Here is a 25,158-nt window from a genome sequence, read left to right on the forward strand (position 1 = left end):
CACTTAGGAGTTCACTGTTCACTGAGAGAAGACACTGCTGTGGACTAGTGGCTCATCAAAAAAATGATGAGAGCAGTGAGGCTTTACTTCAAAAAGTTATTTTGTTCTGGATCTTTTAAATAACATGTTACATTAGAAACAAACTCAGGAGAAGTATCCTAGTGAATACTTGCAAACCAAAGAGAGTAGCTTTATTAAACTATATTAACATTTTTTATAAAAATGTAGCTAATCTTGGAAGTGAATAGAATGGGACTCGACTTGAAGTCAAGTATTGAAGTATTATGAATGGTAATTATAAGTTGCTTTTGATGGCATTGCTTCAAACGCAATACTGAAGTACTGATTTGTCTAGAAGGGAAATACTGCTGTCTGGATCATCATCTGGATCATTTTGGGGTCCCAGTGAAAAGGGTGCAAGTAATGTAAACTCTTGCTTAATTTGGGGAATTCTCTCATGTTCCTTTCTCTTCCTGTGTGGTACTCAAAGCAGAAAATTATGCTCAGGTTTTCTTTCTGTTTAGATTGAACTAGCCATTCTCTGCATGATGTTGTCTCCTGCTTTTCTGGTCATGGCTGACATAGGTGGTTTTTTTTTATACCTCTTTCCAATATACCAATTACAGAATTTGTCAGGAGTTGGTCAGTGAAGAAAGGAAGCAGAATATAGTGATGACTACTGTAGCATAGATAGCATGGAAAATTGTCCTTGGTGATACGTTCTGTGCTAGTTCTTGCCCTGATAAAATGAGTGTTTGCACTTCTTCCTTGTGTGAGCAGAAAATACAAATACAGCAAAGCAGATGTGGGGTGTTGTTGGACACCTTTTATGTTCTCTATCCTGATTGAGATCAATTTTCTACTTGGCATGAAAAAAGTTTCTGAATTTTTTGTTCTTTCAGCTGAAAGAAAGGATACAAGTAGGCAAAGGCAGTGTACTGCCATAACTTCTTCACAGAATCGTGGGGGTTGGAAGGGACCTCCAGAGATCAAGTCCAACCCCCCTGCCAAAGCAGGTTCCCTACACCAGGTCGCACAGGTAGGCGTCCAGGCGGGTCTTGAATATCTCCAGCAAAGGAAACTCCACAACCCCCCTGGGCAGCCTGTTCTGGTGCTGCTTTTGGTTTGTTCTAGACGTTTGTCAGTGAAGCTTGAGTTGATACTAATCCATTGGCCTTTATTAGAGCTAAATATAGTGCTGCAGTCATAGAATTAACTTAAAAAAAAAAAAAAGGCATTTTTATCTTCTGATATAGCATTTCTAATAGTATTTTTCATAGCTTTTGAAATTCTATAGCAGATGGGCACACAAATGTTTTAGCTTGGCTGGACTGGTGATATGTATCATAGAAGAGATGATCTGAGACAGTAGAGGTTTTCCAAGGGCAGATCATACCTGACCTATCTGATGACCTTCTATGGTGGAGTGACAGAATCAGTGGACAAAGGAAGGGTGACTAATTTTTTAGGAAGGGAAGGGAAGACACAGGCACACAGGTAATGCTGTTGAGGCAGAGATTCTCAATAGCTTTTGTCTCTGTCTCTACCAGTATAGCTGGACTACAGGTCGTGGGGCTGAGTAGCTACACCAATGTATGTTGACTCACCAGTAGGTGGTGGAGGGGCTGGCATGCAGCCTCTGTCAGGGGTTCAGCCCATGTAAATCACAGCCACAAATAGATCCACTCCAGCGTGTGAAGAGAGGTGGTTGGCTTGTTGCAAGGCCACTATTTATAATATGTGTGTCCACACTTTTGGCTTGCATGGTCCACAGTGAGTGAAGAGGAATTGTCTTGGGCTGCATATAAAACACACATTACAGTTACTGAATATAGTTCTCTTAATGCATTTTTTATTATTTAAAAAAAAAGAAAAAGAAAAGAGAGCTGCAGAAACACTATTGCGATAGTTTTAGCAAAACTAATGCATCGATATGTGGTTCAGTGGAAGCGGTTACCATTCTTAGTGAGTTCCCAAGATGCTCATCAGAACGCTTTTCCTGTGCTTTCTCCTTGAAAATAGTTATGCATAGATGTATATACTGTCAAAAAGTGAATAAAGTGTGATTGTGAAACAAGAGATTTTTTTTCCCTCTGGTAAGACAGTTCTTATAAATATCTGATAAAGAGACATGATCAAATTTTTGAGTGCAATATCTGATTGCAACTCTGTACAGAATCATAGAATTGCTCAGGTTGGAAAAGATCTTCAAGATTAAGTCCAACCTCAGCATAACCATATACCCTAAGTCCAACAACCCTCTGCTAAATCATGTCCCTGAGCATCACATCCAAACAGTTTTTAAACACATCCAGGGATGGTGACTCAACCACCTCCCTGGGGAGCCTATTCCAGTGCTTTCTGTATAGAAGCTTTTCCTGATATCCAACTTAAACCTCCCCTGGTGCAATGTGAGGCCATTTTCCCTCATTCTGTCACCAGTGAGAAAAGACCAGCCCCGCACTGCTGTAGTCACCTTTCAGGTATTTGAAGAGAGCAGTCAGGTCTCCCCTCAGCCTCCTTTTCCCCAGACTAAACAGCCCCAGTCCCTTCAGTCTCTCCTCGTAGGGCACATTCTCAAAGCCCTTCACAAGCCTTGTTGCCCTTCTTTGGACCTGCTCTAGCACCTGCATGGCCTTTTTGTATGGAGGTGCACAAAAGTGAACGCAGTACTCAAGGTGAGGCCTCACCAATGCCGAGTACGGGTGCAGGATGACTTCCCTAGTCCTGCTCACCACACCATTCCTGCTCCAAGCCAGGATGCCATTGGCTTTCTTGGCTACCTGGGCACACTGCTGGCTCATATTCAGCCAACTGTCCATCAGCACACCAAGGTCCCTTTCCATCAGTCAGTTTTCCAGCCGCTCCTCCCCAAGCCTGTAGGGCTGCCTGGGGTTGTAACCAAAATGCAGGACCCGACATGTGGCCCTTTTGAAACTCATACAGTTTGCCTTGTCCCATCAACCCAGTCTGTCCAGCTCCCTCTGTAGCGCCTTTCTCACCTCTGGCAGATCAACACTCCCTCCCAACTTGGTGTCATCCATCCATGAACTTACTGAGGGTGCGCTCAATCCCCTCATCAAGATCAGTGATAGCCATGTTAAATATGCTTCATTTGAATGTTTGCAGGTAATGTATTCATGCCAAATGAAAATGGAGCTGCAAATATATTGAAAAATTTGTGACTTTTTAAAATCTGGAAACCTGTTCTCAAATTGTTTATCAAGACTGAAAGTAAGGCTGTGTATTTTTCTCTGATCACGGGACTGTGTTTAGCCAATGTATCAAAATGCATATATATATATATATATATTATTTTTTTTCTGTAAGCTAAGTTTGCCATAATTTAAATTTCATTTGGAATGAAGCTGTGGTTTAAAGCATAGCACAGATCAGTTGATTTTTCACCTTGAGGACACGTGTTTAATTCATTTAAGTGAGCAGTCAAATCCATCAAAAACGCTAAATCTGTGAGCCATTCTTTCTCTTCCAGGATCTGGCAGAAATTTTCCTTTTGATTTCATTGATTTAATTTCATGAAGCATGAGATCTTTTTTAGCATTTTACCCTGACTTGGCCACCTTGCTTCAGAAAGTAAATGATGTTTCCATAATCAGCATCCATATTTTTAAGGAATCCCTGGAACTGGCCGTGATTCAGTCCTTTGGTCTTTATGACACTTACAGTTTCCACATCATCCACTTTTAAAGCTTTCATGCACAAATTTCCTCAGAGTATGACGCAGTGGCTTTTCATCAAGTAAGAGTTGCTGGTGGCAATTGCATCATTTTCTATTAATTTTTATAAGTCCTTCTTGACCAGCTGTTGCTAGGCCTATCAGTAGCTGTATTGGACATGCAGACTAAAGTTAAGAAAATTGCTTTAATGTCATTTTCACTGCCATTACTTCAGTGGCATTATGTTCTATTAGTTTACATTCAGAAATCTTATTGAGTGGTTATTTTTCTGGCAATTTTATTCTGTTGGATATTTATTCTCCTGGATAATCTCTGCTAGGCTCCCTTTTCCCTTTGAAGTTTGGACCTCGTGTTTCTTTGAGGTCCCTTCCAGCCTATGAAGTGTACAAACAGAAAGGTAACTTAAGGTAGAGGTTTGCCATCAATGCAAGCTACGTATCAAAGGATATGCAAGATTCTTCAAGAAACTAAGGGAAGTAGTTAATCTCTTCTGTCAAATATATTCTTGTCTTTTTATAACTTTAGCCATATAACTCCCTGTCAGTACCAAATATTAACTTTTATACTTGGATGTGCGTGCTATACTAGGGTTAAATTATGCATTTAGAGTTTAGCTTCTTGGATTTTAAATTAAAAAGGAAAACAACATAAAACCCCAACATATTTTCTATTGTTTCTGTTGCATTATCAATCAGACTGAATACAAAGGGTGTAAATTCAGACTCCCAATAAGGTAGTATTCTCTTACCTTATTGCAATAGAATAGTTGATATGTGTTGACATTCTTAAAGTGTTGATCTTGTCCACCTAACAGGCAGATTTTTTGACTCTAATTTCTCTAGTACAGCCGTCTTGAACCGTATCTTTCCAGTTGTCAAAGACTTTTTAAATCAGAAAATTGTTCTTATTGCTCTGTCCTTCTTTGTTATTTTGTACCATCTGTGAAGATGAAGTCTTCCTTTAGTCATTCTTGTGTTTTCTTTTTGAGTCCTTTTATTCAGAGTTTGTGACCTAAAATGAAGTACATTTGCTCATCAAAAAAAAAGCAACAGAGGCGATTGTCTGATTTTATTGTTGCTCATCTTCAGTGTGTCATAAAAAGGTTTTCTGCAGTTTGGACATTATTTCAATTCTGAAGGTGTCAAGTGCTGCCTCAGTTCTCAGAACCTCTACGTAATGGTTACTCATGTACTGCACGGTGTTCACTGATATGTACTTGTCCATCTCTAAGGAGGAAATAAGATATTACTATTCTCAACTGTGTTATGTGTTTGAATGCTAAAATACAGACAGGTATATACTCAGGGAAACTTCCTTGTATGACTAACAGTAGAGATACAGTCCTTACGCCTTTTGGCAATGTGCATTGGCAGTTAAGGTAACAGGAAAACTGACTCCAGTCAGTTAAGATAGGTGGATCTTCAGAGACCGATAGTTCTGGTCCCATTTATGCAGCATCTGTTATTTCTCTTTTACAACAGGAACATGAATCTGAAGGGGGGAGAACCCCGCTAATGAAGGCTGCACGAGCTGGTCATTTATGCACTGTGCAATTCCTTATTAGCAAAGGTAAAATATTAGTTTAAGAAATTGCTATTAAAACTGAAAACATATAGTGCCAGTTAAATTCAGCATTTGTGGTCTTGTAGCTTAGTGTTATGTTGTGCATATGAGCCCTTGTGAGGCTGTTAAGGATTTTCTGAATTTCATTTTGTTTATGCTAAAAACAAATCACAAAATATGTTGCTGTTTGCCTTTTTTTTTCCCAACTCCTTTGTTTAGATCAAGTAGTTTTGGAGTATGGTAAATATATTCAGGTTCACAAAAAAAGCCAAAGAATACCATGGTCCCCCAGAAAAAAAAAACAAAAAAACAACCCCAAAACCATCACCCTCAAGGTAGTGTCTGGTAAAGAAATAAAGCCATGCAGTAATACTGATAAGTGGTTAGAATGAAAATTTAGAAGTTGCCCTTTAGCACACCTCTCACTGCTTCTGAGGCCCACTACTACTGTGTCATTTCTATGTTGCTGAGATAGTGATGGTTCTGTATACAAGCCACCAGTTTAACTAAAATCTCTTGCTTTTATCCCAGAAGTATGTATGAATTTAGATGATTAGAAAACAAAATATGCTATCCGTATTCCATAAAATATTCCAGAATCTGTTGATATTTTAGTAAGCATGTCCTTGTGTTTAATTCTCAGATTTTTTTTCTCTTTACAGGTGCCAATGTCAATAGGGCTACAGCTAATAATGACCACACTGTGGTGTCTCTGGCATGTGCAGGAGGCCACTTGGCAGTTGTTGAGCTCCTTCTAGCTCATGGTGCAGATCCTACTCATCGACTTAAGGTATTCACTTGAAAGTGCCTGTTAATTGTGGGTACTGCATGTTATATATGTATATATATATGCTCATATATAATATATGCATATTATAAAATGTGCAATTTTAAATGGACTAATTCATGCTTTGTATACCATAGAGCAGAATTCATTTTCTGACTTATTTCCAATATCTCAATTTAGGATGGCTCAACAATGCTCATTGAAGCTGCCAAAGGAGGACATACAAATGTTGTTTCTTACTTGCTGGATTACCCAAACAATGTTTTGCCAGTTCCTGCAGCGGACTTGTCTCAGCTCACACCTCCATCTCAGGATCAGTCTCAGGTATTTTAAATACCACAATGAATGTTTCAAATAAAAGTTTCCTTCGGAGCGCAGGAAACACTGTACGTTTGAGAACAGGAATGTGAGAAAGTTGATTGGTATTGTCTGCAGAGCATAACTGCCTTGTTTTCTGCTTCTTAAGCAGGCTAGTCCCAAACCTAATATCTCATAAGTTTGTTGTTTTGTTGGCCTTTGCTCAGTATTTTGTTTCTCCAGCTCTCAACCACTATGACAGTGCCTCTTAAACATTATTGCTGGTTCTGGTTGTTATATGAAAGAGACTGTACTGTGTAAATTTATCACTCACTGTGTGGTTTGAGAGGTACCTTTTCAGTGCAGGTAGCTGATTAAAAAGCTAAAAATGTTAACAAGTTTCCAGACTATGCCATCCAGGGCTTTTTATTAATAAAGAGCCGTACAGCTAACTGACATAACATCCGTGATAGATTAGGTTCAGACTGGTTATGCCAAGAAATAACAGGGCATAGATGTTTTAGGAACAGTAGAATGGAAGTCTACTGTAGAAAACTATGTTTGTGTAATTGCTTCATGATTGGGTCAGCTGAGCAGTCTTTTAATTTGACTGTTTGGCTTTATTTTAAGGTTCCACGTGTTCCAGTGCATACGCTTGCTATGGTTGTACCTCCCCAGGAACCTGACAGAACCCCTCAAGAGAACTCTCCGCCTCTTGTAGGAGTGGTGAAAGGTCAGTATGCAGCCCTTCAGAAAACATAAGCAGTTTGGAAAGTGTTAGGCTAAGAATACTGAGTGCTTATGCACATCATAGTCTGCTTCAGCAATTCCTGAACACCTGTAATGAAGATATGATTTGAATACAAAAGTATTTTATATAGTGTGTAGTTGTTACTAATTTTCTTGTGTACTATCATATAATAGCACTGGTTACTAGGCATGCTTATTCTCATTTTTTTGGAATAAGGTTTCTATAGTCCAGACTGATAAACTCCAGGTATGCTTTTGACTTCTGAATATCGATCATTTAGAATAGTTACTATTATCCATGAACTTGATATATTATCAACTTATTCCTGTTTTTAAAGGATCAGTGCAAGCATGTTGACACTGTAAGTTGCCAATGCAGATCTATTTACTAGAGGACAGGTTTTCTTATTATTATAATAGTACCCTTGTAAGTAATTATAGCATCAGGGCTTTTGCTTTGAACATGCTTAAACTTGCTGGTTAAAACTTATTTGTGGTCATTTAGTGGCAAACTGTGCCATCCAGCTATGGATTGCGTTAGAAATCTTTGCTTCTAAGTAAGCTCAGAAAGCAAAGCACATCATTGTTACAACTTTGAATGATTTAGTCTATGGGTTCTGGTTTGGAGTTTGAAAGCTACAGTAGTTAAAGCTCTTAGATAGCTTTATTTTTTATTTGTTTATTCTGGAAGTGTTCAAGGACTTCCTAAAACACACAAACAGGAATGCCAGGGGCACAAGGGACTAGCAGGAAAAAAAAAAGTGTACCTAGTGTTTCAGTGTATAACCTTGATTCTCTCTATGCATATATGCTGTGTGTGTAACTGTGTGTGTGTAAATACAGTTACTGTGTAATTTATGTAGGATGTGCAATACTGGTATTTCAGACCAAAAGAATGTAAGAATATGCAACTTCTGTTTTAAATAATGCAGCAAAAACTATGTGCTTACATGTGCCCTTAAAATTAAATAACTTTTGGTACTATTAAGTAGGCTAGTGTATGGTGACACTAATGTAAAGATGGTAGTAAATATCCAAAAGTTTATTTACAGGAAAAACTCACCCATATGGAAGCCTTCAGTCTGCTGGGAAACACTGAGGCAGTCTCCACCAAGGAGCAGTCTCCAAGAGATGCTGCCTTAGTGGTGGTCAGCCCTTAAATGAGGTCTAGAGGAGGTGGAGTCGAGCTCCACCCCTTCTGGAGCACAGCTAAATTACTCTCACCTGTGCTCCCACAGCTGACCCGACACTTGGCTCAGCTGATTAATCAGAAGTTCAGGCTGTGATTACCAATTTCCCCGTACAGCTAGTGTTCTGGAAATGCAGCTTATGATGCATCAAGGAGAGAACAGTTGATTGTGTCAGGAGACTGTAGTTATGAATTTCAAGTCTGTTATTTAATCAAATTATGAGATGCAGATAGTTCATGTAGCTTAAGAAATAGAACTCATTTGAAAAAAGAAAAAAAAAAAAAAACAACAAAAAACTTACAGGACACATCAGTTCATATTTTAGGCACTTTTTTAGCAGTACTGTCTTGCTGAAACTGGTACCAAGAGATCTAATAGTTGTCAGTATTTCAGTATATGTTTTGTGTGTGTCAGCCAAACTAGTCTGTGATGCTACAAGAGATACAGCGATGTGGAATGTGCCATTGGGCTAATTAAGAGCTCTGCCTAAAGTTCTTGTGCCTCTAAAATCTTCAGGGAAAAGTCAGTATTTCTGTGTTAAATGCTTCACGGTAATTATAATCTTACCCCTTTGTTGTTCTAACTGTAATTGAGAACTTGGTATTTGCTGAATTTCTGTTCTTGTCTTGGACACACACATGGCTTTGTTAGACTTGGGAGATGAAAGATAAAAGAGAGTGTAAATAAAACAATATTCATTATTTCCACGAGGAAAAAGCAACTAAGTTCTTACATAACAGTTACTTTGGAAAAGACTAATTCCTTGCCTGCAGAGTTAGAAATAGTCTCCTAAGGTTTTTCTGTAGACTTGCCTATGTGGAGGAAGGAGAGGAACACTTAGTCTTATAGCCTCAGCTCAGCGTTTTTTAGGTGTTTAGTTTTGCAAAAGAACATAGTAGTAGCAACTCATTTCCTAAAGAGTTCTTGGGAAGTCAGGTGTAAAACTAAAATGCGCTTGTGTATTATCATAGTGGGTCACATATGCTGTGAGGCTTTCCAAGAATGCGTGGTTTAATTTTAATTGACAGTATTATCCTTACTCTGGTGAAAAGGCTTACAGAATAGTTGCAATGGAGTGTTCTGGCAAATGATTTGATTTCAATGTTTAGCAACTGAAAAGAAAAAGATTTCTGAGCAGTGGATCTAGAGAAGCAGGTAAGGGTAATATGCAAAGGTAGTAACCTTGGTGAGGATGTCAAACAAAAGCAGCAGCAGGATTTTAATTCATGGTACTGGGAAGAACTTGACTTGTTATATGGAAAGGTTGTAAGTGTGCTTCTAGCATGTGGCTAGTGTGTCTATGTGAGAGGGAAATTGTGGTGTGGTTTTGCTTACCTGGTTTCTATTTGTTGCTGTCCTCTCTTGAATGCAGTCTGAATTGCTCAGCAGAAAGCAGTAATTCTGATGCAGCTCAACAAGGATAGCATTCCCACTAGAAAGAGAAGTGCACTATTTCTGTGATGATGGAGTGGTAGATCTCTCCTGCTGCTTGCAGCCCGGACAGGCTGAGAGCACAGTATAGGGCAGCCCCCAGGAGTGGATCTCTGTGCCCAGTGCCAGCTGCTCTGCAGCTTCCAAATGCTTCCTCCCTCCTTCTCTCCAGCTCTGGCACTGGGTAGGTTGGCTTCCTGCAAGGCAAGTGGGATAGAGTGGGGTGACTAAAGAACCCTTTATAAGCTGTTTCACCTGGCACTGTCTGATCCTCTCTGGCTTAATTGTTTTCCTGTTAAGAAAGGTTGCTCTTCACACTCAGTCCCTTGTGAACATACTGTGAAGCTCAGAAATGGCGTGTGTCCCTTTCACGTGGCTGTGAGAGCTGCTAAGCCCACTTACTGCAAGCTGTGAATATCTTCAGGATGGGTTTGGAATTTCAGATGCACCTTTTAAGTTTTCTTATTTACCTCAAATTGTGGACCATTCCAGCTTACAAAATGCTTGAAAGGAATGCTATTATATTTCCCTAAGGAAATTCTCTGTGATATTGTTGTCACCATAGTCATGCATAGTTTGTAAATGCAAGCTCCCAGTGACTGTTATGGTTCTGCAGTGCACTGACTTCATCTTTCATAGAATGTGCTTGGAGAGTGCTGTGCCTTGCACAAACAACATTTTTAGAACATTATTGAAAAACAGTGCACTAGTGAAATAAAGGGATGCTTAGGGACTCCACAGATAGCAGCACTAGTGTTTTCTTAGTCAAAATATTTGAACTGAAATAAGGCATTATTAAATGTGTTGATTTAAACATGGAGTTATCAGTAGTTGTGGTTTTTTTTTCCCCGTTTTTCTGTACTTCATAGCTAATGTGAAATCCTAGTTACAAGATAACTAATTGGCCATAAATTAGTACTCAAAAGGTGTAAACACACTGACATTCAACTTCTCCACTGTTGTTTTTAAGTGGAGAGTAACTTGCGGCATTTCTTATTTGGAGGCTTTGCTTATCTGTTTATCATGAATTCACCAGAGTTTACAGACTTGTTATTTGCAGGAAAGCTGTCCACATTTGCCTTTTGTCACCGAGGAGGTCAGAACACTAAAAGTTGAATGGGTTGGGAATTTCTAAGCTTCTTAAGTTAGACCTACAGTTTTCCCTATATCTTCATGCTAAATCTTACTAACAATCTAATGTCTTGGAGAAGAAAATTTTAAAAAGCATTATTAACTATGAAATCATTGAATGTTTTTACTGAAACATATGACTTCTTTGCTTAATACTGAGTTATGTACTGAACTCATGCATTGTGTGAGTTATTGAAAGATCCTAAAGGACAGTGTGCCTATAAAGGTGGATAACTCTATATAGGCAGAATGCTTTCCTGAATAAAGAAGTACTATTTGCTAACTTCTCTATTTTTGGCTGACTTGGGTACTTGCTATTCTTTCATGTCACTTCAGCAATGCAGGCAGATATTAGAAACCAGACAGATGTAGATCCCCAAGATCACATGTGTATTAAAAATATCAATAAACAAAACTAAATTAAAAGCCTATAAACAAACAAAAAAACAAACAAACCAAACAAAAAAGCAACCTTTGGAAGGAGACGAGACTAAGGTTAAAGTAACCAAAGCTTATGAAAGTCAAAAGGTTGGTTAGAATGTGGTTTGGTTTCAACCATGTAATCATTGCACCTAATTCCTGGAAGTTTTCTATAGAAAAAGCTGCGGGAGTGACAGGCAAAAATGCTACGCGGCTTACAAGAGAAACGCAGCAGAATAGAAACTCACCTGAATGCTCAGCCCTCTCTGAATCATCCTGTTCTTATTGAAGAATTAAATATATCTTTCCTTTTCCAATTCATAATATTTTACTTTGTGTATGTGAGTTGAATGATTATTTCCCTGTGGTCTTGCAACTGAGTTTTTTATTCCTGTATGAATTACAACAGTTAAATGCAGAATATTGTTGATATTGTTGCAGATTCAATACTTAGCTCATTCTATTCCTGTTGAAGCTGACTAATTATAAACTCCGGTTCAAAAACAAACGCTCCTTATTTTGTGCCCCAGTGCAAGTATAATAGACAAATTCTTTTTTTTTTTTTTTTTTTAATTTTTTTTTTTTTAGTTCTAGGTTATACTATCGCGATGATCAAATGATCAACATAGGTTTGTATACTAGATATTGGCTTCAATGGAGAAAAAGTGTATTTGAATGTACATCACAATTGAACTTCTTTCCTTGCTGCCAGTTTTATATGTCAGGAAAATTGTTTGGAATTGAACTGTTTGTAATTTGACCTACTTGTTTTCATTTAGATCTCTTGAAGTGAGGGAGCTGTTAACAAACCCCAGAATTTAATCTAGTAAAAAGTAAAGCAGAGTGAAACTATTGCTGGTGGTGGCCAAGATGAAAACCACTAAGGTGAAACGCAGGAGTAATGAGCAATTGCATTGACAAAAACTTCCTGAAGAGCACAGTGGATTATAAAAAAACTTTTGGTCTTCATGTTTTTCTGGAAACAGTTTAAAGATCAAGTAGTGATTTTCTTAAACTTTGGTTGCTTGCTTAGAAACGCTTTGTCACTATGCCTGTCTTTGCCAGTTTATCAGTTGTGCTGTTAGTGTAGGATCTAGGCTTTGCTTGTGTGACGTAGTTATGTGTCTGTCTCATGTCTTGGATACTTTCTTGGAAGTCCTTTAACTTGCAGAAGACAGAAGTGCCTGCCTGTGCTATTACTGTAAATTACAAGGGGGTTAGCAAGTCTAGACGGCACAGCTAATAACAGACTGATCAGGGGTCAGTTAGAGTGGTTCTGTGTCGGTTCATTCTGAACAGACAGCACTTTACCTGTGCTAGTCAATTACCTGTGAGAAGGGACGAAAGAATTACTTTCTTGGAAAAGTAAGCCATCCTGTAGATTGGGTGGCAGGACTAGACTACTTGAGCAGTAGGAATGAGATACAGTATCTGGCTTGTTCACAGGCATCAGCCCTATGGAGAGAGATTGTGTAAGGAGATCTTAATTACTTAGGAGAGCAGAGAACTATAAACAGGAAGGCTGTTTTTCTGAACTCTTGTTCACAACGTCTAAGACCTTTAAATATTTCTTACTGCCAAGTTGGTTTAAAAGACGAAACAAACAAACAATAAAAACCCCATATGTTAGGGTTGCTAGTGATGTTCTCTACTGCATGGTATTGGATGTTGAAGAGTTCAGAGATGAAGTTTGGAGCATGCTCACATGGATGAATAGACTGCTGTGAATCAGTTTAGGTACTTAGAGGATTCTGCACAATGTGCTGAATGAACACAGTAGACGTGTATGAAACTTCAAATTCCCTTTTCTGTAGTAATTCAGAGAAAATAATGGGAAGCCGTGTTTGTACAGAGGAGGTCTTACTTGAGTGGTGAATGTTGGTTAAAAAAACAGCTGAGCATGTACTTGCGAAAAGAGAAGCGTGAGAGGCAGCAAGCAAGATGGTGACTGCAGGAATGATGGTAAGGGCTAAACTGATACGGTTAGGGTCCAGAACCTGTGGAAATATGGAGCAACAAAGAGGTGCTACAAATAAGTGGATGCTACTGTTCACAAAGTAAACTAGGGAGGAACTGTTTCCTTCCTCTGTGGCTGTTCTGGTGTGCCCGTAACCACTCTGGATCTTCCATCAGCTGAATGAGTCTCTTTCCTGTAACTTTGATTGCCTGATAGCTCAGCTGCAACTGGGCTTTCGCTCTATTCATTTTGTACCAAAAGGGTCTTCTAAAGGTGGCCAAAATAATTGATGTGGAAACCAGATGGGCTGCTTAGTATTGCTGGGTTAGTCTTGTAGTAGCTTGGTTTTATAGATTGGTACTCCACTCAAATATGCATACACATATGCATACACACACACACGCACACACATACACTATTATATATTATATATAAACACATATCTACTTTATATTTTCAAGTTGAAGTAATTATGGCCTGGCCTGACTGGATTTTTAATTCCTGCCTGTGTTTAAGTATTTCAAAAGCAAGGGTATAAAATAGTGTCTTGTTCAAAAGTATTTATTAAAGTTGGCATAGTGTTTTTCAGGGTGTAAAGAATGCATAGAAGAGATTTGGATAAAACCAGGAAATCACTGCCTTTCAGTACTTCCAGCATACCCCCAATGCTTACACCTTCAAAGCTACCAATAGCATCCTCTCCAGCTCTGGCTTGAACAGGTTGTTACAATGAGAATGTCAAGTTTAGCATATCTTTATTCCCAAGATTATAGGTGGCGTGCATTTTCTGGTATAGAAATGGTGGTTTAGAACACATAAGGCAGCTCCACTAACTAATTGGAAGCTGATAAAAGTACGTATCTGCACCATGTTTGGAACTGAAGAGCCTAGGTGTTCCCTTCTTGCATTATGTCCGTATCTGTGCAGTCTGCCCAGCAGTATGCTGTAGGCTCTACTGATTTTTCTAAATTGTGTTCAAAAGTTGCCTGAACTGTCGGTGCCTGTTCCAGACCTGAGACACTGTTAGGATAGTTGGCTTTTCCTTGTGAGACCAGCTTTGTGTCTCTTGTTCAACACAGACTGGAAACGCCCAATCTTTATATAGGATAGCTTTGGCCGTTCATTTTCTCCTGATGTTTTTAGATAAGGCTTTCCTATGACAAAAAAGCTTGTTTTCTACTCAGGTGGGAATGAATATATAGTATTGATACTTCATTATTTGCGGGCACTTTGAACTGCAGCTTTGCTTTCCTGTGGAGTGAAGGAGGCTGCCCAGAACTGTCAGAAGTCATGGGAATGCTTCGTGTTATGATGAGGGTGGTACATACACTAATCTTAGGAAGGGCTGTAAGCAGAGCAGTATGAAGCATTCCCTTCTCAGCTGTGGCTTAATTTACACTTACTAAAATGTTTTTGTTAAATAAGAGAACTTGTGGCAGAACAGCAAAGCACCAACTAACTCTTTCTTTTATTTGAATATAACACAATTGTAGAAAAACATTTTACATAATTTTAGTGAGTTGAAATGGTTTTTATAGTGGTCTCAAATTATATATATATATATATTTTAATTAAATTGCAGCTTTTAAACAAAAAGATAACTATGTAAACCTACAAATGCTACAAAGCCAAACAGCCAAAAGCTTCTACTAAGAGTCTTGAGCTGAGTATCCACTGGCAAAGTCAGCAATTGCTGAACTTCACTCACTTACTTTATTCTCTTTGGAGAAATTCTCTTGGGATTTAGGATTCAGAGATAAAGCACTAGGAGAGTTTTGAATGGGTGTTAAGCTGGAAGGTACTAATTTTTCAGTACATATTGGTGACATAGAATAACTAAATGGGAGGAAGAGCTTAATGAGGGGATCTGCCTCAATGTACCTAGTATATTTTAGTACTTAGCACACATACGGCTTTTGGTATGCTGAGGTTATGAGTGAGGTGTTGCATTCACTTCAGAGACTGTTTGGTGAATGTATTTAGCATAGAGTTGGTTCAACTCTATTTTATTACCTTTTCTTTGTCTTTATAACAGAAAATCCTCAAACCTGTTTGTTTGTTCAATTAATTTGGAAAAAAAATAAAAAGTGCAGTGTATGTGGATTCTTTTTGTCAGAGCAATGTACAATGGAATCACTTGTAAATTAACATTTTGGTGAAAGAAGATGCAGAGAAAAAATAAATTGGTGTTTTAGAGAATTTAATCCTTCCAGAGCTCACGGAACTTTAGTTCTTGGATCCAGACTTAAATTTTACTGAATAATTTTTTAGGTAACTTCTTTCTTAGATAATTCCCTTACTTAATGCTAAGATGCATGAATCTGCTTTGTAAATGTTCAAGATCTGTTTGCTTTTTAAAGCAGCATGTATTACTGTTTAGGTATAGCAAGTGAGTGTTACTGCAGAAAATTACTTGGTCAAGGTAAATCTTTCACATTTGTAATGAAACTATCTTAAGCTGAGGTAATAATCAAAATGTAAGCACTGAAGTATTAGCAAGATCTGGCTGTTGCTATTGTGAGACTTTCATGATAGCAGCCTGTGCTGCATGGAGGCAGTGCCTTGTGAGCATTCATAGGAGCTGTGCTCTGGCATGGTATGTTGTTGGACTGATTTTTGAGCCCTAGTAGTGAGCAGAATTGCTAATTTGTAACTGGGGAGAGTGTGGCAGGGAAGGTGCAAGCTTTCTGTCCAGCTTTCAAGGTGTGCTAAAGCTTTAAAAGGTATTTGCATATGTGGCTGTATTTTGTTTGTAATGTGAGGGTGGAACACAATAGTATTTTGATAAACTGATCTTACCATAGAGCCAGTTTTCTGTCAAATGCAAAGTACTTTTGCTTGTAACTTTGCTGTTGGAAGTTAGCATCTAGAAAAGTCTTAGTTTAATTTGCTCTGCACACCAGAACAACATTGAGAACTTAGCAGATTTGTTTTAACTGCCTCACTCTTGCTGATTTTACTTCCAAGATGCACTCTCGTGTGTCAGATATCGTAAAGGTTCCTTATTCCTAAAGATTAAAGCAGCTGTGTTCAAGGGAATATTGAAATCAATACTAAACATTCTAGCTATTTGCTTTGCTTTGTCCTTTCTGTGTTAATGTCGAGCACAGGGTTTTTACCTTACTATGGTTTGCTATGGTTTGAAGGATGTGCGGTGTTAAACTTTTTTTTTTCTTTTTCTTTTTTCTTTTTTTTTTTTTTTTTGGTGGGTAAAAGGGGGAGGTTTGGGGTATCTTCAGCATGGCATTTTTTCAAACATTTTTCATGTGCTTAGGTGCATCCAAGCAGAAGTCAAGTTCCCTGCAGGTAGCAGATAAGGACCTACTGCCACCTTTTCACCCATACCAGCCTTTGGAATGCATAGTAGAAGAGACTGAAGGCAAGCTGAATGAACTTGGACAGAGAATTAGTGCTATTGAAAAAGCACAACTTAAGTCATTGGAATTAATTCAAGGTGAACCTTTAAATAAAGATAAGATTGAAGAACTTAAAAAGAACAGAGAAGAACAAGTACAGAAGAAGAAGAAAATATTGAAGGAACTACAGAAGGTGGAAAGGCAGTTGCAGATGAAAACACAACAGCAGTTTACCAAAGAATATTTGGAGACCAAAGGTCAGACAGACACACCACTTCCCCTGCAGCAGCAGTGCCCACTTACGGGGGTCTTCCCAGAAGTGGAAGCTGATAAGGGTCTGCCAGAGGATAACTTTTCAGAGTTACCTCAGGTTGACTCAGTCTTGTCAAAAGATGATGAGCAACAACATTCTCCACAACCTGCTGAACAAATAGAATTTGTCCCTATCCAGCCTTTGCCAGCACCGCAATGTAATTTTTCTGGTAATTTAGATTATAATGGGACAGAGTCTCTTGAACTTCAGAAAGCAATAGGTAATCAGCAGAATGTAGGACAGCAGCAGCAAATTGCTGGGCAGGGACTGTTAGTTCAAGAACCAGACGGATTAATGGTTGCCACTCCAGCACAGACGCTTACCGACACTCTTGATGACCTAATAGCAGGTGGGTTAAGAAATATACCTATGTTTGCATTAATTTGTGTGCTCAGTTTCCCTTTTCTCCTTCCCTCCAAAAATATCTTGGGGTTTTCCAGTTTGGGAGTACTTACTTATGCATAAAATTCCTAATTAGAACTATTAATCTTAACAGTGAATTCCAGTTCTAACATGAGACTTTTAAGCAAAACAAAAAATCTCTTCTCTTGTAGTGGAGACCTGTTAGAGTCTCTTTGGCATTATCCTTTTCCATGCTACTTTAAAAAGCCTAATTGTGATTAGTAGTGCCCACTAGGAAACTTAAAAATGTGATGGTTTTTTTTTCTGTCTTCTGTAGAATTTTTCATGCAGTAGTGGCTTATGTTTTCAGAATACATTCTTAACTGTGGTTGTTATGCAGGAACATTTGCTTATTACATATAACATGGCAAAAAAAAAAAAAAAAAAAAAAAAAAAAAAAAAAAAGAAAAAGTGTCCTGTTATCTGGATGAAAAGGAAAAATCAAAGCATTCTTCCACTTGTAGGTAATAGTATGAAACGGAATTGAAGTTCCCATACATTAGGTTGTGAGTTTCATTGTGGAATAGAGATGCCATTTTTGTTGGCTTCATTTCATGTATTTGATTAGGATGTGTGTTTACTGCTGGAGGTGTGCAGGGCATAGCCAGTGCTGTTCAGTCTGTAGTAGGTTGTTTCTGTGTTTTTAATTACTTTACTTAGCACCTTATGTCTGTCCCTCGGCCCTTGTTTCCCTGTCTTGTTCTCCCCCCTGCATAATCACTGCCCTGTACCCTGAAGTTTGTTTCAAGGTTTTAGAAATGTGTGGTAAGAGATTCTGGTAACAAGTCTGGTGAGCTTTTAGAATGGTGATAACCATAATTGAGGCTCACTGCGACTTTGCAGCTTCCTCGGAAACGCAGTCAAACCAACAGTTGTGATGTCCCTCCACCTAGGTGGTTTTAGTTCAAATATATCGTTTTGGTTTTAGAGTATTGGGTTTAGTTCTCTGCTGTTCTGGGGTGTTCTTGGGAGTAGTCAGTTCACTTTAAAAAAAGAAAACACAAAAACAAAACAAAACATTTGGATAATTCAGAAACATTTCTCAGGATTTGGAGCTGCAGTATGCAAGGAATAGAACTTCAACAATTATTTCAAACCAAGAATCATCAAGAACTCAGTCTTTGAAATACTGTTGTTTAAGAGCTGAACATTTCTAGCAGACCGTCGTGCATTATATACCTATTAAAGGTTAGCAACTGTGTTTGATATAGTAATAGTCAGTATGCCCAGAATGAAAAATTGCTGTAGTCAGCTCTTTTAATTTTGTTCTAGGCTGAAAATAGACTTGTCAAGGATTTTACCAGTCTACCTTTTGAAAAAATTCACATTGTCTTTTCATTCACTGATACATAAGAAATGAAATAAACTCAGTTGTTTGCCATTTGTAGAGATCTCAGGCAGGCAGAAATAAATCTTCTAATGAAAAAATGTTTGAATGGAAATAGCTTGACAGTAGGACCTTTAAGAGTAAATGTGATGCTTCCTTTTGTTTTTTTTTAATTTGCGTGCAACTTTTTCAGGATAAACCTAATCTCTGAACAAGGTGCAAATAGCACAAACTCCTAAAATTATTCAAAATTTTTATTTTTTCATTTTATCTTTTTTTTAAAATAGAGATGCAACTCAAGGAAACATTAACTGTCCCAATTCCAGACACATCTGCAACAATTACTGGCATTGCTTCACTTGATTCCCAAATTCATAAATTTGTTTCATTTTAAAATGTCTGCAAAAATGTTGAGAGAGATTTTAGATTATTTTGTTCAGTTTAAATCCCAGGCACAGGTTAAACCATCAGCTCACGAAACTCAAATGTATGTGTATTTAAAAACAATCTGTAAATCTAACAAATCTTTTAAGTTCTTTGATTTGTATTTGAAAGAGACCTGAACTTTCCCCCCAGATGTGTCTTAGTGATTAGTTTGGTAAGGAAATAATGAGCAATAAAATACACAAAACCTGTTTTTTTTTTTTTGTTTGTTTGTTTGTTTTTTTGTAAGAGGACTGTAAACACTGGTTAAAATTGCTATAAAAGGGGCTGAGCGCCCGGTGCACAGGAAGACTCCTCCCTTCTCTCAGACTCAGAATTTGGTGTGCCTGTGAAATATCTCCCTTGATTGCAGGATTGCTGGTGGATCTACTGGGGCTGTGCAGCCTGAAGAAGAGAAGGCTGTGAGGTGACCATGAGAGAGGCCACTTGGTATCTAAAAGGGAGCTATAGGAAAGATGGGGTCAGACTCTCTTGCAGGGTCTGTGGTGATAGGACAAGGGGAAAGGGTGGTGAGGCACTGGAACAGGTTACAGGGGAGTTGGACTAGGTTGGACTAGGTGGCTTTCAGAGGTTCCTTCCAACTCTAAGGATTCTATGATCTATATTAATGGCGATGACTGATGCTTGATTTAGAAGAAATAATAATTTTATTCTTATTGAGTATCCAGGTTGTATTAAGGCTGCTTCAAAGGAACAGAGATGTTGAATCAGCTTTTGCCCAGTGCACTGAAATAACTGTTATTGTTGCTCTTACCAGTGGCAATGGAAAAAAAGCAATTTTTTTTCCCAGGCTTCAGGTTAAACTAGTTCTTGGGATGCCTTACATTTCTACAAAATCTTTATTTTGCCACACAGCTTCCTTGTGACAATATACATAAATGGAGTACTTATCTTGTCTCCTGCCTCGCGTCAGCTAACAGAATAACTGGTAGGAGATGAGATGATGGTAAGGTACAAAGTGTTTAAAGTCTCAGTGGCAGTCAGAATCATTGGTAAGTAACCTGAGTCCCTCCTTTCACAAAGCTGCTTGGCCTGCACCTGAGCTGTGCGGAATTAACTGAGTAACTTGTAGTGTAAAACTTGAAAATGAAGCAACTCCTTTTGGGTATAGCGGAATTTATTTACATGTGGTAAAGGGAAACTTTACAATAAATGCCTAATCCAGTCTTTGAAGGTGTCACATGCAGTCAAAATTTAAATCTGATTTACAAATAAATAAATAAATAGACACAGTTTAGAGTGGGAAAACAATAAGTTTGGATCACATCTTCGAGTATAAGAGCACAATTTTCACTTCAGTTTTCATTATTCAGTACAGATTTGGGTTCTTGTGAATCTCGCCCTGCATCATTGGAGTTTCATTGCTGTTCATATTGCACATTTACCTCAGTGACTTTTGTAGATTGCAGTATGAATCGGTACTTTCTTGTTTGCTTGTTTGTTTGTTTTGGGGGTGGGGAGGATGGGACGACACTCAAGGTGGGGGACTAACTTTTGTTGTTGCTAGGTTCTCTGTGTAGTTAAAATGTTTTTATTCCTGTTGATTCTGCTCTGCATTAGCATTAGCGTTTCTGTGTGCTTCTGGCTGCCTCTCCTCCAGGGAGCTGGGGTTCATCTACAGAAATACCAGATGCTTTAAGACACTTAAATTGTATTTGGTTCTGAAATTTCAGTTGTGGCTGGATACATAGAATAGGAACGTTTTAAAGGAGCTGTTTTAAAGGTGTGACCTGTGAGTTACTTCGTTTTAGGATTGCTGTTTGGAGCATAACTAGTTACTTGGGTTAGCTGGAGTGAGACAGTGACCCCTGCACAAATGCCTGTGTACATTAACATGTAATTTAAAAGCTCCCAGGGAGGACTGAAAGCAGAAAGGCTGCTCTGTTGTGGAAACAGGTTGTTCTCTTTGTCCTGAAAACCATTGTATTTGAGGAAAGCAGAACTGAAATACAGGACTAGTATTCATGAATGTTCGTAACAGTTCTACAAATTCTGAATAGACTGCAGCTGTGGTGGCATCCAGAAGCTGTTTGCTTAAGGTTCTATCAGTGTCTGTGGAGTTGTACAAGATAAAATACTAAGTTCTTGCTTCTGTTTTACTTCTGCTTCTTGTGATAATTTTTTCACTACTTTGGGAAATGATCATCCATGTCTTTGGAGATTTGCCTTAGGTTTGACTATGATGCAAAGAAAGTCTTTGGAAAACTGCAAAGCCCATCTTAAAATACAAGGAGATTGGACTTTGTCATCGTTACATAAATTTTAGACCCGGTATAGGTATTTTTTAAAAAGTATATACAGAAGTATCCACAAGTTATGTCATAAAATGTTTTATCAAGATATAAGTTACACATTGTGAAGAGAGAATGTAACTTGTTTTTTAGTCAGTGCCTGACTCAGTATATTTATTGACATCTTTTCTTGTGGAAAGATGAAATACCTGTTTTGTTGGAAATGAACTACATTTTGAAAAGCTTTTGTCTTAGATGAAAGCAGCACATTATTCTAGTCCATTAAAAATCCTGCACTGTTGCTTGGAGTCACTGAAAGTGATCTTGTTGATCACTTGTTTTGTCCTAGCAGTCTTTCCATAAACACTGCCATCCATCCGTGCCTCTGCTCCTCGAGCTCTTGTGCTGTGCAACTGTCGCAGCAGTGATGTCAGTTACGGAGACCAGAGTAATTGCTGTTATCTGGGCCAGGTATGGTGTTGCTACTGCTTGGGAAGTCAGTGTTGTCAATACAACTAGCTACAAGTTGGCCATTGGAAAGTTCCCTGCAGTTTCCCTATTAGCTATCAGATGGGCTCTGTCCAGCTGATTATTTGAAGTCTGATGGGCCCAGTGCCAGCCAGGACAGGTACTGCTTCATCTCTGGCAAAAGGCTGCATTCACAAGTAGAATGATGTCCTCTGCCAGGATGGGTTTTGGAAGGCCAGTAACGGTTGTGTGGTGACAGAGGCGAGTGTACTTGAGGAAACAGGCTCTGGGATGGGCATCTGACCAGTCTCAACTAACTCTCATTTCTTCACAAACCTTTTTGTGATAGCTTGCAATAAAGTTTCCAACATAATACTTCTGGTTTAAAATGTGTATATTCTGTAATCTTGCTTGTTCACTGAACTAAATCATCTGCATGAAATGGGAGGCAGAAGTGCTCAGCTGTGTTTGACTGCAGAGCACAGACCCCACTGACACTTCTATTAAGCCATCTTCAATCTTGTCAGACATTCTAAGGAAGCATAAATTAACTGAGGGAAAAAGAAATCCTGCAGTTTTGTGGGCACAGTAGTTAAGAGGAGAGGGTGAATTACCGGCTACTGTAGGACTCTTCTTAAATTGTATTTTTTAAAAGGTGATACCTAGAGACAGTTTGTGTTTCTGTTGCCCTTGGTGTGTTCTCTCACGTTTGCCCTTATTGTTGCTATGTAAAGTGAAGTGCTTAAAGCACACGCCTGTATCAAGCACGTGGTGAGAATTGAAAGTACACAAGAAATACTTTGACACTTTCTGTGATGGCTGTGGAGTGTGGAGAACTCTTTGAATCTGTCAGCAGCACTGGATGGATTCCATTCAGGAATCTTCAGGTGGCACCAGCAGGGTTTCTCTGTGCACACCTGCTCTGTATCGCTATCTCATGCACATCTGTAGCTACAGGACTTGAAAGCATCAAGTCAATATCTTTCTTGATTTAAAGTGAAGTTATTCCTTTGCAGAGTGATTTGGTGTTTTGTATTTTGGAAGGAATAGTCTTCGGAAATCTGAGTAATATCTAAATGCACATCAGTGTTTTGAGGGGGAAAATAATCATATTACATTATTTTTTTGTCATCTGCTGCACTAAGTGGTAACCCATAGTAAGCAGATGAAGTGTGGGAACTTACAGAAGCCTGATTTCTTCACAAAGGCTATAAGGTGAAGCAAAAGTCAGTTTGGCATTCAGATGAGAATACTTTGTTGTTGAAATGTGGTGGCTCAGTGCTAATGCTTGTTTATGACTTCAGACCAGGGAGAATGCTTTAGTTAGCGACTTCTAAAAAATACAATGGAAAACTGTCACCTCAAAGTCTGTACGTCCCACCCCCTGTTCATTCATTCATCCATCCATGTGCTCCTGCTCCCAGGCTGAACTGACCCACCTAAAACTTCCTCCTATCTGTATTTCCTTTGTCACCTACAGTCAAATATGAGTAGGCTTCATTAGTGGTATTAGTCATGTTGAAGATTTCTCTGAAATATTTCTGTCTGCCCTGTTTATGCATGGATAATTGCCAGTGTGTGAGCTGTTAATGGCATTTTGAAGGCCAAACTATTTAATCACAGCTACACTTAAATGTTTGTAGGCAATACATAGATTTGAATTAACCTTTCATATCCCCTTGTCACTTGAAATATTTGGACAAAAGCAAAAGACTGTGCTGCTTATTTCTTACCTGACGTTAATGTTCTCGATCAGTTGCTTGTTTCAGGAATACTGCGAAGCACTACATCCTTAGGAATAATTAAAACTAATTAAATATTCTATCTAAAGATACTGTACGTTGTAGGAACTTGGCATTCCAGCAGTAATAGTAACTTGTTAAATACAGCTGTTTTGCAGGAGTTTTTGTAGAGTGCATCAGTAGTTGGTGCATTAGAGCTTCCTGGCAAGTGACCCCAGCTGAGAGCCTCTGGTTTGAGTTCCCCTCAGATGCTTTGACTGGTTTAACAGAGGCATACTAAGGTCTTAACCCTGTGCATATGTATTGCAGGGATCCTCTGCTTGATCTGCTAAGGCTTTTCAGCTCTTACCTCTAAAATCCATAATGTAAAAACTGTTTCTCAACTTAATTATTTTTTAAATTTAAATATGAAGTTGCCCTACCAAAGTACTTGCATCCCTGAGCTGAGATGTACCTTCAGGATGAAATCTTTCGAAGGCTGTGACCAATCAGAAATAAACCCTAGGGAGCACACAGTTTTCAACTTGCTTTTCCTTCCCTCCCCTCCATCTCTTCTGCCATTCTTGGGTTGTAACTCACAGGCATAAGTCGCTGTCAACTCTTCTTGCTTTACAATCTTTCTCTGATAACTTTCAAGTGAAAAACTTCTGAATTCCAGATTGATACTTCATTTTTGAATGTTAGGTTTGTATTTTATTGATAAATTATCCATCTGCTTAGATTTAGTGTATGATTCATCTTTAGTGTGGTAAAAATAGAATTTTGAAAGGATAACTAAATTTTGTAATTTATAATGTTTCCAGACTAATAAAATTCTTTTTCTAAGTTAACACAGTTTGGAGATAATATTTATATTATTTGACTGCTGAAACGCTTCTTTAAGCAAGATATCAACATGTTTGTTGTTAGGAACCCTTAATTTGTTTTCTTCCACTTCTGTTTTGGCATCGGAGTGTTGCAGTCTTATAGAAATGTAGAATTTCTAAGAGTGGGCTAAAAATGCATTGTTACTTTTCAGCTGTGAATAGCAGAGTGCCCAGTGGCTCCGCCGGCTCCTTGCACACTACAGAATCCCCTGCACCTGAGCCCTGCTCGCAGGCATCAAGCAATGTGGCGCCACAGTCAGTGCTCCCTGTGTATCCTTCAGTTGACATTGATGCACATGTGAGTAATTTCAATTAGTTTTTACTAGATTTCCTTTCTGATAAATTCTGAAAAGAAAAATAATAATAAAGTAGCATTAAAAATACTAAAGCTCTCTTAAAGTATTTTTAACCTTTGAATATTTTCTTCTTTTTCAACCGTGCAGACTGAAAGCAATCACGACACTGCTCTGACCCTTGCATGTGCAGGAGGTCATGAAGAACTTGTTTCTGTACTAATTGCACGTGGTGCCAATATTGAACACAGAGATAAGAAGGGTAAGCTGAAATAGTAGAAGTTTGCTTTTGAACTACGACTTGAAACGTGACATTTCAAATAGAGATTTGGATGATTTTGCTTCTGGAGATATACAAAGTTTGCAAAGATGTAGAGTTCTAGTACATATTCGGAAATGTATACACCATATAGTGATATTGTATGACTTTCTATCCATATTTTTGAAATTAAGTTCATCTATCTGAATGGCACGTGAGGCAAATTTTTTGAA

At 38.4% G+C, this 25,158-nt stretch overlaps 1 protein-coding gene across 12 annotated transcripts in view; it reads left to right on the forward strand.

Annotated features, from left to right (window-relative positions):
- The window catches only part of ANKHD1 (ankyrin repeat and KH domain containing 1), a 101,675-nt gene that overhangs the window by 48,217 nt on the left and 28,300 nt on the right, over positions 1-25,158 (forward strand). For 10 of the 12 annotated variants that reach the window (XM_072347940.1, XM_072347943.1, XM_072347941.1 and 7 more), the window contains 7 exons: positions 5,180-5,267; positions 5,924-6,051; positions 6,229-6,372; positions 6,976-7,078; positions 16,499-17,242; positions 24,526-24,671; positions 24,817-24,928. In XM_072347940.1, coding sequence (XP_072204041.1) covers positions 5,180-5,267; positions 5,924-6,051; positions 6,229-6,372; positions 6,976-7,078; positions 16,499-17,242; positions 24,526-24,671; positions 24,817-24,928 — 1,465 coding nt within the window. The remainder of the gene's footprint in view (positions 1-5,179; positions 5,268-5,923; positions 6,052-6,228; positions 6,373-6,975; positions 7,079-16,498; positions 17,243-24,525; positions 24,672-24,816; positions 24,929-25,158) is intronic. The other 2 variants (XM_072347947.1, XM_072347948.1) reach the window with 1 other exon arrangement.

Source organism: Excalfactoria chinensis, chromosome 13 (genome assembly GCF_039878825.1).
Source record: "Excalfactoria chinensis isolate bCotChi1 chromosome 13, bCotChi1.hap2, whole genome shotgun sequence".
NCBI lineage: Eukaryota > Metazoa > Chordata > Aves > Galliformes > Phasianidae > Excalfactoria > Excalfactoria chinensis.